At 35.0% G+C, this 16,617-nt stretch overlaps 3 protein-coding genes across 3 annotated transcripts; all 3 read left to right on the top strand.

Moving 5' to 3' along the window:
* The first annotated feature begins 3,907 nt into the window (after nt 1–3,907).
* On the top strand, nt 3,908–9,484 carry LOC120219442 (axial regulator YABBY 5-like). Its single transcript, XM_039216260.1, has 7 exons — nt 3,908–4,201; nt 4,939–5,058; nt 8,679–8,793; nt 8,868–8,916; nt 9,010–9,085; nt 9,173–9,241; nt 9,349–9,484. Exons 1-7 carry the CDS (start codon nt 4,124–4,126, stop codon nt 9,382–9,384), a joined length of 543 nt encoding a protein of 180 aa, XP_039072191.1. The 5' UTR covers nt 3,908–4,123; the 3' UTR covers nt 9,385–9,484.
* Nucleotides 9,485–10,701: 1,217 nt separating this feature from the next.
* Nucleotides 10,702–13,666, top strand: LOC120219441 (tubby-like F-box protein 7). Its single transcript, XM_039216259.1, has 4 exons — nt 10,702–11,144; nt 11,913–12,000; nt 12,447–12,576; nt 12,938–13,666. Exons 1-4 carry the CDS (start codon nt 10,803–10,805, stop codon nt 13,509–13,511), a joined length of 1,134 nt encoding a protein of 377 aa, XP_039072190.1. The 5' UTR covers nt 10,702–10,802; the 3' UTR covers nt 13,512–13,666.
* A 2,008-nt stretch (nt 13,667–15,674) lies between these two features.
* On the top strand, nt 15,675–16,613 carry LOC120219247. The gene has a single exon (XM_039216087.1). It carries the CDS (start codon nt 15,675–15,677, stop codon nt 16,611–16,613), a length of 939 nt encoding a protein of 312 aa, XP_039072018.1.
* Nucleotides 16,614–16,617: the final 4 nt, after the last annotated feature.

The following is a 16,617-nucleotide window of genomic DNA, read 5'->3' on the forward strand; positions in this document are numbered from 1 at the left end:
AAACATTGGCTCAATCGTTGTCAATATCCTCTTTAAACTAATTCTTAAAGATTTAACACACCAAAACCTGACCATATTCTCATCCAACTTTTCCCAACCACACCTCCGCCTCTGCTCAAAATTACCATTCACCATCCCAATTGTGCCATTGCTCAAAATATGGTCATATACAAACTAATTTTGTTAATGGAAACTGTTCCATCCTAATCCGTACTTATTTTAATCCTTTTGCTTAAATTGAGCCGCAACAAATATATTTATAACCGATAATTTATATCACGTCACCAATCTATAATCGACTCAGTATGAAGAAATTATAATTGTCCGGAGTGTATGGATTTTGTCATTATTATTATTATTAATATAAGGTGATTACGAGGTAGTATTTGTTCATTTTTTTTATATCTTCGCTGAATCGTCCAATAATTTTTACGGCATGTAGGTAAGGTAAAAAATGGAACGCAATACATGTCTCCACTTATTCATGTAAAATTAGACATAAGCACAAACAATTCACAACAGTCCTTCATGTTTCTTTATTTATAGTAATAACTCAAATTATTTGGTGTGTTGTAATTAATTTAAGGATAAATTACACAAGTGATCCCCCTGACTATTGAGTACTGCTTTGTTGAGTCTCTCGAGCATTAAAAGTTACAAAATTGTAACTCGACTATTCATATGTTCTAAATTCATCATTTTTCATTAAAAAATGGCGGTCGCCCGAGTTAGACGTTAACACGCTAACTAAGATATATAGTGGTTTGTGATTTTGGAATCATATTTTATCATATCCAGTAGCAAGTTAACGTCTAGGTCATATCGTCGTCAAATTTTTAACGAAAAATGACGAGTTTGAAACATATGAATAGTCGATTGACTATTTTATAACTTTTCATATTCAGATGACTCAACAAAACAACTACTTGCAACTAGAGGACAGTTTGATAACTTTTTATAGTGAGGAATTCAAAATAACAATATCCTATAGTCGACTATAATCATTTTTACCTTACCCTTAATGTAAAAATATATCGGTATATAGCTTCTTGATCCGATTCTCGGTCTAATAATCTATTTTTATTGCGATGTTGGTAAAATTTGCATGCAGTAATTTAGTAGAACTCATGTGAAGAGGATTGTTTTTTGGTTGATAATAGAAAGGCGTAGGTTCCATAGCCTCTGAAATTTACAGCTTCTACCCTATGCTGTCTTCTTCCACAGCATGGACTCTGACAAATGCAGAATCCCATGGAATTCATGAGCAATTTCGCAGAATCGTTCTTTTTCCAAAATCAAAGCTTTCTTCAACAAGTAAATTTAATATGGACCTAACCCCTAACTAATCATCTAATCTCGTAGCCTCATTAATCTGTCAGTCATTTTGATCTTGAAGAAATATAACATTGCAATCCACTTCTTCCTTCTGTTTTATCTTTAAGAAATGGACAAAGATGTTTTATCAGTTATCCCCAAGTCTTTCCACTTTTCTTATTTTGGTTACCCAAGAAAATATTTTATCATTTTGCCCCTTGAAAATAATAATAATAATAATAATAAGTTACCATCGTTAGTCGACTATTATCTTCTAATCATCCAAACATCTTCTAAAGGTTGTCAGATAATTCAAACATCTTTCGATTTACAATGTAATTATCTAAAAGAAAATGAGCTTAATCCATTTCCCCATTAGTCAGTTTCCAGTCAAAGTGTGTGTCTCTGATAATCCCGAGACAATGATTACGTTTGGTTTTGTTTACTTATGCAATGCTCGGAGACTGCAAACGCCGAGCGTATAAACATGGGGATCGAAAATGACAGATGAAAGCACAGTAACCGAAGCCCAACATCCAAAATCATTAATTTCATTTCTTTTTCATTTGATTGTTCGAGTATAATTTGAATTTATGACTTTTAAAAATATAATAATAATAATAATGACATTAATTATATTAAAATATAATTAAAATATGGATGTCCCTTATTCCATATGTAATGGGGTAAGGGGAGGTAAGATAGTAGGCTGCTCCCAACACTAGATTGAGAGCAGCTTCCGTAGGAGACCTCTAAATTAAAATATAATTAACATTTATTTAAATCAAGGATAACGTACATTATGGTTAAAAATCCAGATGTCAAATTAAATCAAAATTTCTTTCAATTATCAAAATGATAATAAAATATAACTACATAATCTGAAATATCATTCTAAACTCTAATATAAGAAGTTCAAAACTTTTAAAATTATATTTATCTATACTACAAATTTTTAAAATTATACAATTTTTTATCACATTTTTTTTAAATAATTCCAACTTTCGTTTTTTTCACATAAAAAGTACATGTTACTTTATATTATTATATCAGAATAGTCTTTTTAGATACTAAATTTTCAAAACTTTTATTGAACTTCGGATTTTGTTACAGAATGAGCACAATACCACTAATTGTCATTAAATAGGTGAAGTGTCATTCTAATTTAATGAGTAATATCTCATTTGCCCCTTCAATTATAATTAAAATTTTATTTTATTGTTAATTTTAATTAAAATAATTTTAATAGGTTCATTAAATTGAAAAAAACAGATGTAAATAAAAAAAAATATTTTTTTATTTCCATATTAAAGATATTGAGTTTGTATCATATAAATTATTTGATATGTTATTAAAAATTAAAGATTATTTTGATTATCTATTTAAGTTACGATGTTTTTGATGAATTAAAAAAATTTAAATTATTTTTTTATTTTAAAAAATAAATTATCATCATATTTTTAAAAAAAATCCAAATTTTATATTTTTTAGAATTATTACTTAAAATATTAAATATATAGATAGATAGATAGATAGATATCAAAATGAATTTTTATAATTGAGGGGTCAAATAATTTTTTTATTAATTTAATAAGCTACATCACATCTTAACAATATTTAATGTTCGATATCCATTTGTAACAAAATCTAAAGTTTAATGTCTATTTTGTGACTTTTAAAAATTCAATGATAAATAAAACTATTTTAACAAAATTTAATGATCTTTATGATTTTTATACTATTATAGACTCATATATATATATATATATATATATAGAGAGAGAGAGAGAGAGAGAGAAGTATCTGAAAAAAAATCCCTTCCGGTGGCTTAGTTCATATCCAATTCTACTTCAACAGCATCCATTGGTTTTGGACAGGACACTTGAAACACTTTACACCCTCGAATAATGTAATCTTGTCCCCTAAATATTACAACATTTGCACGTGTTTGTGAATATGTAAATATCTATGAACCCAAACCAAAACCCTATAATTCGTTCATCCATTTCACCACAAACACACAAATAATTTTCAATATAATTCTCATTCAGTATATCGTTTTTCACTGTAGTTTTTGAAGAAAGGTTTGTAGTTTGTTTTAGCAGAAACACTCAATCATATTTCAATTCTAAGATTCTTCTATCAATCACGTATGTCTTATAGTTCAAGTAAAAAATTACTCTTATCAAGTCGAGTAGGTTGTAAACAAAATGGACCGAAAGTAACAGGTGAGAGTAATCCTCTTTTCCAAATATTTTAAAATTTTAAATATTTTAATTATTTTTTTTCTATTTTTGTTCATTAAAATATTATAAATTTATCCCTTTACATAAAATTTTGCTCTATGGCTGATTGTAAAAACGAAATATCGGTTAAACTGGAACTGTGGAACATCTCGATGGTGTTTCAATGGTAAGATTGATGCAACCCTAAAAAACCTTTCCCTTTCCTTGTTTCTGATCTAACCCTAAACCCCGTATTGTTTTGTCCACTTCCACAAGGCCCCATCGCCATTTCTCTTTCATGAGAGTGAGTGACTGAAAATATTAATGAGCGAGTGAGAGAGTACACTCTTTTGTTTTTCGGTGTTGGCAGCCACGCACTACAAATCCCACGTTTCCTTCTGTCTGCTTTCACCTTCTTTACAGTGATTGTTTCTTGATTTCTCTTTTTATTTTATCTCATTTTCGACTTTCGTTCTTCATTATTGTTGTGCTTTGCTGTTTGTCATAAATACGTTCTTCGGGTATTTCTTTCTGGTGTTGTTCTCTTCGTTTGGTATCAGAGAAAAGAAAAAAGAAACTCAAAGATGTCAAGCTCCAACCCTATTTCTGCACCAGAACAACTCTGTTACATCCCTTGCAACCTTTGCAACATGATTCTCGCGGTATTTTAATTTTGATCCCTATCCTTTTTTTTGTTTATAATAAAGGTCTTAACTTCTAGATTTTATGATTTTCTTTGGGGTTTTTTAGTTAGTCTAGGGTGTTCTGGGTAATGAAGTCAGGTCACTATCCTAAGGCTTCTTTTCTAATTTGTTTGCAGAAAAGTCATAAATTCTCTTGATTTTCCTTCTTTTGCAGATCTTACCCTTTGAGAGAAGTTATTAAATATGGATCCTAAATTTATAGCTAAAAAAGCATGCGAATATATATTTTATATAATGGACGAAGATGACACATCTTGCATATTTTGCGCTGATTACCTCAAACTTTTCCTCATTAAGATACTGCAGGTACCTGCCTAGAGTTCTTCTGCAAAACCTTCAAAAACCTTTTTTTTTTTTGGACCGGTCATGGAAAACGAAAGGGAATATCTCCGTTGTCTTCCTCAAAAACTCCATTCTCATGAACTTAAAAAGTGTTGACTGCCCTAAAAAACGAAAATAAAAACAAAGCCATAGATTTTGCTACTCCTTTTGCCTTGAAAGTTCAGTTTGTCAGTATAATATTTCATCTCTTTTGTTTCCTTTGAAAGATCATAAAAGTAAAACTTTGTATAACCCATTGTTCTTCGGAAACCCAGATTTGTTTTTTGGAGAGAAACCCTAAAATTTACCAAGCAAATTATGTTTTTTTTAAAGGGAAAAAAAGAAAAGCTGAAATTTAGACATGATTTTTGCAGGTGAATGTTCCATGCAGCAGCTTGTTTGAAACCGTGACAGTTCGATGCGGGCAGTGCACCAATCTGTATTCGATAAACATGGCAACTTCTTTTCAATCCAGAGCTGGAAAAGATATTCAGGTTTTCCAAACTTCTTTGTTGGAGATCTTGTTAGGCTTTCTGGGTTTTTTTGTCTCTTTCTAAGGAAAAATCCTGTAAATTTTCACAGGGATTGAAATCTAGGGTTTTTAAGCCTCATTTGATTTTGAAAGCATCTCCCCCCAATCATCGGAACTGCTCTAATTAGTTGCAAATAAAACCTAATTCTTGAAAGCTTTGTTAAGAGCCGGCATATGGGTCGGTTATTTAGGGCAAATAGACATTTTTAGGGACTCTTTTTCACTCTTAATCTCCATTGAGCCGCCATTTGTAAAGATTTGACTTTGATTTTGACTGACACGAGTTTTAGGGTTTGTAGGCTTTTAGTCACTACGCTGATCTTTTCCATTCTCTCTTAAATCTTGTCCTTCGACTGTACCAAATTTCAAAGATTCAGTTTTTAATTATCACCAAGAAACATTCTTCTCCCTTTTATTTATTTTTTTAAGTTTTCTATGGAAAACCCTTTTTTTATCATTGATTTAGTCCCTTTAATTTTGTTTTTTCCTTTGTTTTCCCCATCTTACTCAGTGTTCAGAGCAATTATTATTTTTTGGATAAGTAAGTTATATTCCATCCAAAGAAAATAAAGTAAAGTTGCTACAAGAGAACAATCTCAATTTATATCAGTCCCCAGTTTATGTACATGTCTCTATTACCATCATCTATAATGTGTAAATTAAGGCTATACAATTTAATTTTCACTGCTTCCTTAATTCTTTTTACAATATCCTCACTTGATCGAGAAAGGCCTCTGAATAACCTGAAATTGCGTTCTTCCCACACGTGATACAAAAAACCAGTCCAAGCCAACTTTAAAATTCTTGTTCGAAGCGATTTACCCTTCAGACTCACAACCAACCAATTAAGACGTTGGTCCCAACTGTCAGCAATGCTATGAATCCCACATAGCCCCAGGACAGCATTCCAAACATTCCTAGCATATGAGCAATATGCAAATAAATGGTTGCGTGATTCCATACTAGAACCACAAACAACACAAGCATCATCATTAACCACACCAAAACGAATAAGCCAGTCTCTAGTTGGCAGCCTATCGAGGATGACCATCCACTAAATTAAGAAAAATTTTGGTATGTGGGAAGGGAACCAAATGATCTTATGCCAACTCACCTTCTCCCTGCTAATTCTAATGTTGTCCCAAATCCATTTGCTTTTTATCAGGCTCAAATTTGCACTGGGAGAAAACAGTCTACTCGCATCATCCCGCAACCTCAGTAATTTGTTTAAAATCCAGCTATATTGAGGCTTACAACCAACCTCCCAATAACTTTCAGCTTTAAAGCAATAAGCTTGTAACCAGGTGATCCACAGAGAACCTTCATTAGCCAGGATGTTCCTAATTAGCAGCAAGCAACAAGATTTACTTCAAAGAGCAAGGTCTTTAAGTCCTAGTCCACCCTCGGATTTTAAAGAACATATCTGACCCCAGCCCACATGGGCTCCTCTAGCTGAGGCGTCACAACCTTTCCAGAAAAATCTCATATATAATCTCTCGACATCCTTGATGACTCCTTTAGGAATGACAAGCTGCCGACACCAAAAATTAAAGATGCTAAAGAGGACATATTTGACTAGCTGTAATCTCCCTCCAAAGCTAAGCTTTTTGCTGGACCATTGATTCAATTTGTCCTTTATTTTTTCTAATAAAGTGGCACAATCCTTACTAGAAAGTTTGCGTGTGACTAAGGGAACCCCTAGATACCGGACTAGGAGCTGCGCCATATGAAATACAGTGGCTAACCGAATATGATCAAGAATAATTTGATTCAAGCCACACGCGAAGAATTCAGTTTTAGGGACATTCAGCTTGAGTCCTAAAAATTCATAAAACTTTTCCAAAGTACTCTTAACACCAAGCACCGAATCAAGGGAACCATGGCATAATACTAGGAGGTCATCCGCAAAGCAGAGATGAGTGAGCTGGATTCTTTTGCATTTTGGGTGAAATCTGAAAATTCCCTTCCTAGCAGCAATATTCAAAAGCGATGACAAAACATTCATCACAAGGACAAACAAATAAGGTGACAAAGGGTCACCTTGCCTAATCCCCCTTGTACCCTTAAAATAACCCACCAAGCTGCCATTCAAAGAGACCGAGTACATGGGTGTAGTGATGCACACTTTGATCCAATTACAAAATTTGTCAGGAAGACCCATCGCTTCAAGAACGGCTAGCAGGAAATCCCAATTGACATAATCAAAGGCCTTCTGGAGGTCTATTTTAATAGCACATCTAGGAGAAAGACTTTTCCTAGAATAGCCCTTGACCACTTCCTGAGCTAGCAATGTATTTTCCACAATATTCCTACCCTTAACAAATATTGTTTGATTCAAGGAAATCATTCCAGGGAAATAAGGGGTAAGTCTATTAACAAGGATTCTAGTTATTGTTTTATATACCACAGAACAACAAGATATGGGCCTAAATATTTTGCCAAAGAAGCATTAGGAGACTTAGGAATAAGCACTAAAGTTGTAGCATTAAACGCAGGCAGCAGACAAGAGGTTTGAAAAAAATACCTCACAGTAGAAATAAAGTCCTTGTCCACAATGTTCCAAGCGGCTTTGAAGAAACCAGACGTAAACCCATCAGGACCTGGACTTTTAACCTTCCCTTGCATGAATAAGGCCTCATTGATCTCCAAATCGCTAACTTCCCTGATGAGGAGAGAAGTAGCACCATTAGGCAAAGAGTATTTCAATAAATCAGACAGACATTTAGCAGAGAATCCTGAAACTAAGGGATCAGCTGAGCCAATGAGATTGGTGAAAAATCTTACTAACTCAGAAGCCATTTCATCAAAAGAATCATATCTCTGGCCATCCTCACCCAAAACAGTTCTAATAGTGTTTCGCTTCTTATTAGCTTGAGTTCTCTGATGAAAGAAACTGGTGTTCAAATCACCCTCCCTTAACCAATGAGCTTTAGCCTTTTGTTTATAAAAATCAGATTCGACTATCTCCAAAACCACCAATTCAGCCTGTATTTTCCTCTCATCGGCAATACTTCTCCGATCGGGATGAGCCAAGTTAAGGATTTGAATCCTATACGCAAAAATATTATTTCTACAATCTTTAAACACTTAAATATAATAATATTTTTAAATATTTAAAATATTTTATATTTTATTTAAATATTATATAAAATATAAAAGATAATATTTAAAATAATCCTATACGCATTAACCTATACGCATGTAAATGTATACATGTTAATTTTGCCTATAAACCTATACGCATTAACTTATATATACAAGCTATAAGGCTTGTTCATAAATTTTACCAATAGACTCAAAAGACGAATCATATATTGATGCAAACCACTTAAAACCTTTAAAAAAATGCCGAAAATAAACCCTAAAATCGAAGTGAACTTTATGAATGTATAAGTTGGTATATGAAGGCAAACCCTCAATAATGTATAAAAATAGAGGATTTAGTTAAACTCAATGAAGGCAAACCCTTAATACTATATGAAGGCAAAATCTTTTTACTCTCCTCTTAAAATTTTATAAACTCGTACATTAATATAAAATTCTACATCCGTCTCTAATTAAAAATATTATTGAATGTTTTAGGTGCCTAACTATACATCGTCAGAGTATAGAATCCAGTTAAGCTCTTCTTCCAGAGGCAAGAACAAGCTGCCAAAGCGACCAACAAGAACCACTCAACAAAGGGTTGGGAATCGACGTGAGTAGTCAACCTTTACCCTACCTTTTTTCGTATAACTTTATCTATATTTCATGGACTGTTTCTTTTTCCAGCTCCTGAGAAGAGGCATAGAGCACCTTCATTGTACAATCAGTTCATCAAGTAATTATAATAGTGACTGTAATTTGATTATTTTATAATTATTTTTATAGTTTTTTTTAATGATTTGAAAAATATGGGGTCTTTTTTGTAAAGAGAGGAGATTCAAAGGATCAAGATGAACAATCCTGATATCAGCCACAGGGAGGCATTTAGCACTGCTGCTAAGAACGTAAGCTTAACATTCATCAAATAATAATCTCAGATTTCTATTTGCCAGAAATCAAACCACTAACAGATTTTGTATATGATATTACAGTGGGCACGCTTCCCTCACATTGATTTTGGACTCATGTTGGAGGCTGATAACCAACCCAAGCTGAATGATGTAAGTGTTTGATTTTTTACAAGCATATATTTATGTTTTCAGCTTAGGTTTTGCTTGTGCTGATGATTCACCATTTTTGTGTCTTTATCTCGGATGATTCTGTGCAGGCTTCGACCGAGCATTTCCAACAGCTGCTTAAGTGAAAATGGGTATTTCGCTTTCGAAGATGATTGTAGTGATAAATGTGTTTCTCTGTGTGTTGGTTGGAAGTGAAAGGCTTTTATTATATATGAAGGCCGAACGAAGTTGCTTGTTTTTAATAGGGTATGAACAGTTTGCTTTTATCCACCAGAAATTCTATGTGTAATGTAATGGTTGAAGCTATTGACTTTGGAAAGAAAACCATTTCACAAACTCAGCAGCAAATCATGGAAAAATCAAACCAGATAATCCAATCGTGGAAGAAAGCCCTAGAGGAATAATGAATAACCAGTAGACGTGGGTATTTCATAATTATGCAAATAATGAAATTTGAGCTCCCCTAACGATCCATGCCAAAGACCAATGTGGCCCGAGCCCGATTTAGATTTGATCCAAAACACGAAAAGCTTAGATTTTTCTCTTTAAATAGGCAATGAGGTTGTTTACTACCGTATCATCATCTTACACGATGGTAAGGAGGGTCAATCTGTAGACATGAGAGTAATCAATGGAGTAGAGGCTGGCTCGAACATTACAAGCGGTCTATCTAAGAGAGTATAACTTTTGACTATGAAGCCAGTCGACACATTAGCTTCCCACTTGATTAGAAGGTAGTCAACTATTCAAACCTTCGGTAAAGGGCATTATTGGCACACACGATGATATGATCATGCCCGAACTAGATCCAATCCAAAAAAAAAAAACTTGAAATTATAATTAAACATGCATTAATATATTTATATAATATTCTAAATAAGAATAAATGATAATATATTATAAATATTACATAATTGAGTAGAAATTTATTATCAATAAATATAATTAATAATCTTTATTTTAAACTAATAAATTCAATAAATTTTTAGAAAGTATTTATAAATATAAAATTATACATTAATTATTTTAAAGATTAATAACTGATACACTGATAATATATAATTCTATAAAATTGGAGGCTATGTTTTTTATATAAAAATAAAAATGAAATTAAGTTATAGTAAAAGATTTTATTTTTATATTAAAATTTTACGATTGACGTGAAGAAAATATAATTTACTTATTTTTATTATTTTAGTTATAGTAAAAGTGTAGTACAAAATGTATTATTGCCTAATATTAATGTTCAACAAAACAAAACCAGCGGTTGAGCGCTTAATATTAAAGAAACATGGGACCGAGTCAAAATTAAACAAACATAATCCATCACCACAAATAAATAGTGACACGTTGCATTAACTCCCCTATCTTATTCGCCCTTCTTTCCATTCCATCACCGCTATGTTCGTCATTCAACTGTCATCATTTTTCCCTCAAAATTTTGCCGTCTTTTTACTTTCGTTTCTTCAAACAAAATCTCCCATCTCTCTCTGAATCTCTCCTCGAAACAATTACGGCCAAAACAAAACATTTCTAAGAAACGATGTCGTGTTCGTCATCGTTCAGGAAGCGCTCGTGCCTTTCACGGAGATTCTCGAGATCATCCTCCAAAACGGCGGCGATAGCAACGGTGAATCAACCAGAGTTTTCTTCTCCTTCGCCGCCTCCGACGGAGGAGGAAGGGGATTCCTGGTCCACAATGCTGCCGGAGTTGTTAGGTGGAATTATGAAGCGCGTGGAGTCGAGTGAAGATCGGTGGCCTCAGAGGCAAAACGTCGTCGCATGCGCCTGCGTATGTAAGAGGTGGAGAGAAGCTATGAGAGAGATCGTTAAGGCTTCTTGCCCTGGCAGCGGAAAAATCACTTTTCCGTCGTGTCTTAAACTGGTAATTTAAAACTTTCCTTTAATTATTTTCCAATTTTCTTTTGTTTTTAATTGAATTTGGGATAATCTCATGAACATGTTAAAGTTTTCGATATTTAAAATTTTTAGGATTTATATGTTCCGGAACTGGTGAAAGTTTTGTTTTCATTTGTTTATTTGTTTGTATTTTAATTTTTTTGCATGAATTCCTTTGCATTTGGATTTTATTGATTGATACATTTTGTTCTTATATAATTTGATTTAGGGAATTACTTTATGTTTCTCCTGTGTATTGGGTGATTTTAGGGAAATCTAAGAGTTATATAGGTACAAATCTGATGCAAATGTCATTTTTTTTAACATTTAAAATTCGGTGAAATTTTAGCCATGTATTGTCAACTTTTTGCTTTTAACATGATTTGCTTCTAACAGTAAGGAAACTTCTTTTTCCTGTTCTGGGAAAGTTATCATATTAGGGTAAGGATTGTTTTCTGGGCAGTTCAGAAATATGGAATGGTCCCTTCCAATCACCATAAAGTAACTTCTTGTTTTCATTTACACAAATGAAATTTGAAAAAAAAAATAAAGCATATTGATTTATCTGTTTTGCGATCTTTAAATTTGCTTGTTCGCTTATTGCTGTTTAGTTTGAGGTGCGGTTCTCAGAAAATAAGTTGCTCCGCTGATTGTGGTTATGAAGCTAAAATGCATTTGGGATTTAGCATTGTCAAGCGATCAATTTGTTGCATGTCTTGTGACTGATGGTTTTATTACCTTTTTGCTAACGCAGCCTGGTCCAAGAGATATTCCAAACCAGTGCATTATAAAGCGATGCAAAAAGAGCTCGACATTCTACCTTTATCTTTCTCCTACGCCATGTAAGTGATTTTTTTTCTTTTTTTTGGTTTTAAAAACAAAACATGATGACAGCATGTTGATTAACCCTTGCCTAATTCAGAATGGCCTGTACTTAACCTTGAAAATATCCAGAACTTTAAACACAGACCATCCATCTACCTAATGATCATTGTTTCATTACTTAGTCTGATACCTGATTTCTTTTTCTAAGCTTTACACCATACTGTGTCTTGACCAAATTGAAATATGTTACATTAAGCATGCAAGCAATTATTTCCCTCGAAAATGTTGGCAGTTGAAAAGCTACCTAAGTTTGTTACCTTTTGATTTCTGTTCTTGAGAGAATGTGGAAGGGTTTTATTGTTTTTAGCCAAACAATTTCCTTATTTGTGGTTACCATGCAACTAGGTTATGTTAGTGGTGGAAATCTGCCTTATTTGAATGTTTTTTTGCTCATTTTTGGCAGCATTCACCGATGAGGGGAAGTTTCTTTTGGCAGCAAAAAGATATAGACATGGTGCTCATATTGAGTATATTCTATCCGTTGATGCAGATGATATATCTCAAGGCAGCAATGCCTATGTTGGGAAGTTAAGGTAGGAGACTTGTATGATGTTTTAGTGATGTATTTTGTGCTATGATCCTTCTCTTTCTGGAACGTTGAAAGAAGCTGCACTTTGATTTTAGGGTATATCTTTTACGGTTCTTAGGAATACAGTTTTTAAGTGTCAGCAGAGCAGTTTAAAAAAATCTGAAGAGAGAAGCTCTAGCATTTGAGGTGAATATGGTTGAATTTGAGAGAGCATGTGGAAGATTACTCATATGGTGGGGGTAGCAGTCTTTGTTTAGGATGCCATTACTTTTTCTTTTTTGTAATGTTATAGTGTAAATAGAATACCTTGGAGTTCCTTTTATTCTTTTAGTTGACACTCACATGTAAATTTAAAACCTTTGCAGTTCGGATTTTCTAGGTACCAACTTTACGATACATGATAGTCAACCGCCACACAGTGGTGCGAAGCCTTCGAGCATTAGATCAAGTCGCAGATTTTCAAGTAAGCGAATCAGCCCTCAAGTTCCAGCTTGCAATTTTGAGGTGGGAAATGTGTCTTACAAGTTCAATCTCTTGAAATCAAGAGGTCCGAGGAGGATGGTCTGCACTGTGAAATGCCCTTTGGTCGAAGAAAGGACTGACAAGCATTTAGACGACTCCAAAGTGAAAATGCCCGAGAATGCTGCACCTGGTCATGCAATTTTGAATAACAAAGCTCCGAGATGGCATGAACATTTACAGTGCTGGTGTTTGAATTTCCATGGTCGGGTAACGGTAGCATCCGTGAAAAACTTTCAGCTGTCTGCGACTGTAGAACCAAGCCAACCAGGAGGGGAAGGAGATGAGGAAACGGTTCTCCTCCAATTTGGGAAAATTGGGGACGATACATTCACCATGGATTATAGGCATCCCTTGTCAGCCTTTCTTGCATTTTCCATCTGCCTAACAAGCTTTGGTACCAAATTGGCTTGTGAATGATTTTCTTTGAAATGTTTATACTTATCTCGTGTTACATGTTTAATATAAATATTTCTACATAATGTTTAAGTTCATAAGTTTTGGACAGCCTTTATTTAATGGTACAAAGCAAATGATAGTACACGTTCCTATAGCATCTGTAACTTTTTCTAAAAGCGTTGGTTCGAAACGGGAGTTAACGGTTCAGTGATCAGACTAAGATAGGTTGAAAACAAAAGTGACCAAATGTATTCTTTTAAAAACATTACTAAAATAAGACGAATTGAAAACAAAAGGGGACCACTACCATAGTTTACTCTAGAAAAATTACCTCTCCTGTCCATCAACTCGAGGTTTTATTTAATTCTACATTATGTTGCCTCACAACTTCCTTCCAAAGGAGGTGAAAAACTAGCAAAATCCTGCTACTATATATTCCAGGCATAAAAATCCAATTGCAACAAGCTAAAAGGGTCGAGCATATTTCACATTTCTTGGTGTTTGTAGTTGCCGAAACCTTGATAAACTACGAAATTCACCAATGCAAAACACAAACTACACAGTTCATCCCATGTTACAGTCAAGCAAGTGCACAAACTTCATTTCATGGTCATAAGACATAGTCATCACGCAAAGACCCAGTAGAAAAACATTCATTTACATCACCATGTTTTAGGGCTCGAGACGTTGGACGGAATTTTAGTTAAGGTTTTCTTTCTACGAGACCGTCTCACTTTTTCCCTCGCAGCTTTGCACCAAGAGCCCTCTCCAGTTTACCAAAGAAATTTCTTTGCGTGTAGTAAGGGAAAGAAGATGGTAAAATTTGTCAAATTTTATCGTCTTTTCTTTGACTAAAATAATTAAGCCATTTGGCTTGATTTTCATCTTTCCTTTTTCTTCCAATTTTGTCCATCCAATTTTAAAATATCTCTAAACAAGTCATTACCATTTTCTCCAACAACTAGTTAAAATTGAACTAAAATTTCATCTTTAACTTTTGGAAACTTTACAAGTTAGTCTCTAAACTTTTATATTTTTTCTAACAAATTAGCAACAAAAATTCGAATAGCACTCTAATCCAATACACATAGGGATGGCAAACGGGTACAGTTTCGTGGATTCCGCACCGCATCCGCTCCAATTGGAGCGGGGATGGGTATAATTTTAGCGGGTAGTGGGCGGTAATGGGTTTGAGACATTACCCGCCCCGCATCCGCCCGCCCAGCTAAATATCTATTAAATTTTGGACCATTATAAATTTAGGTGTAATTTTAGAGACTAATTTATAAATTTTAATATTATATAATATATAACATATATTTTAACCAAATATTAAGGATATTTAGTCTTTAATCTGATATTTAATTAGAGAAATATTCGGCTTTTTGATTAAACTCATAATCTCACTAACCACGTCACTTTACATGTTCTTTAGCCCATGCTGCCCATCCAAACACAAAATAGCCGTACTATAATCATTAACATCAAAAGTAACAGTTTTTATGTTCTTTAGCCCCTCAAAACCCATATTATGCGCACTATGAGCATTAACATCGAAAGCAACACAACAATCTAGTTCTGCGACTACATGCTTCCTACAATTTGTCTCCATAACATTCGTAGAGCCACTCCTCTGACAAATTGAAGCATGCGTTGCTACCCCATCACGAACTGTCTGGAAACCAACTCTAACATCCCATTAGTTTGCTGTCAGGTGGGTCTAGATGGGTATGTCGCTAGTGGGTAGTGGGTGTGGGGATGAATTTGAAAATATATCCACATGGGCGGGTGTTGATTTGAAAATTTGTACTTATTATGGGTTGTGGGCGGGTGGTGGATTGAAAAATATTAGGTGGGTATGGGGAGGGGAGGGGGTATCCGCACCCGACAGGTTGTGGGCGGGGTGGTGGATTGAAAAATATTAGATGGGTATAGAGATGGGGAGAGGGTATCCGCACCGACAGGTGTGGGCGGGTGGTGGATTGAAAAATATTAGATGGGTATAGAGATGGGAGAGGGTATCCGCACCCTAAATACACATATAACAAATGGGCCCCTCTTCCCTGAAATATTTTCTCTTCTCTCCTCAATCTTCTATTTATCTCGTCTTATAATTCACTCTTCGAACTTCAATGTCTATATACATAAATTAGAAAGAATATATATAATTATAAACGAAAAACAATGTCTGACGCCCAATCCGAAATACGTGATCACAATCAGCAACAAAATAAACCCACCAAATCTTCTTCTTCCTCCTTTTCTATCTTCCTTTCTCTCTTCTCCGGTTCCTTGAGAATTTTCTTTCAAAACAAAAACATTTTGCTCTCAATCCTGCTTTTCTTGGCCCTCCCTCTTTCCTTCCTTCTCTTCTCCCTTTCTTTGTCTTCCCGCCCTCTCAAACGCCACATCTTCCACCTCGAATCCGTTGCTCTGCTTACCTCCACCAGCTTCGAATCGCGTCACCTCTTGAGAGAGTCTCGTGAAGAATCCATCTCCCTCCTTTGTCTCAAACTTTTCTATTCCTTTCCTTCCTCCATTTTCTCTCTTCTCACCTTCATATCCGCCGTCCACGTTGCCTCCGTCTCCCCTCCCCACCGTCCCTCCTTCCTCTCCACCGCCGCTGCTATCGGACTCTCTTGGAAGCGCGTCGTTGTCACCTCACTATGTTCGTACACACTCTTCATCCTCTACATCCAACTCCCGCAGCTTCTCGCGGCCACATTACGGAACCACCCCCGGGTCAGCCTACCCATCTTGGTGATCGGTTCGGGTCTCGAAGTTCACTTGATGGGAGTGCTGGGTTTAGGCCTGGTGGTGTCGGCGTTAGAGGAGAAATTCGGGTGGGAAGCAATTCGGATCGGGTCGGTTTTAATGGCGGGACGGAGGTATTTCTGGTGGTTCGTTACTTGCATGTTGGTGGGTGTGTCGGGATGGATCGGGAATCGGTTTGAGAAATTAACGGAAGGCGAGGAGTACGTCAAGTCCGCCGTTTGGACGGTGTTCATGGGGTGGGAAACGGCGGCTCTGTTGTGGTTTTACGGTGTGCTGGTCATCTGGAGTTCTATTGTTACCACCATTTTTTACAGCTACTGTAAAAAACGGGGTCAATACGGGTGCTAACCCG

The sequence above is a fragment of the Hibiscus syriacus genome, unplaced genomic scaffold, assembly GCF_006381635.1.
Source record: "Hibiscus syriacus cultivar Baekdansim isolate YM2019G1 unplaced genomic scaffold, ASM638163v2 tig00110206_pilon, whole genome shotgun sequence".
NCBI lineage: Eukaryota > Viridiplantae > Streptophyta > Magnoliopsida > Malvales > Malvaceae > Hibiscus > Hibiscus syriacus.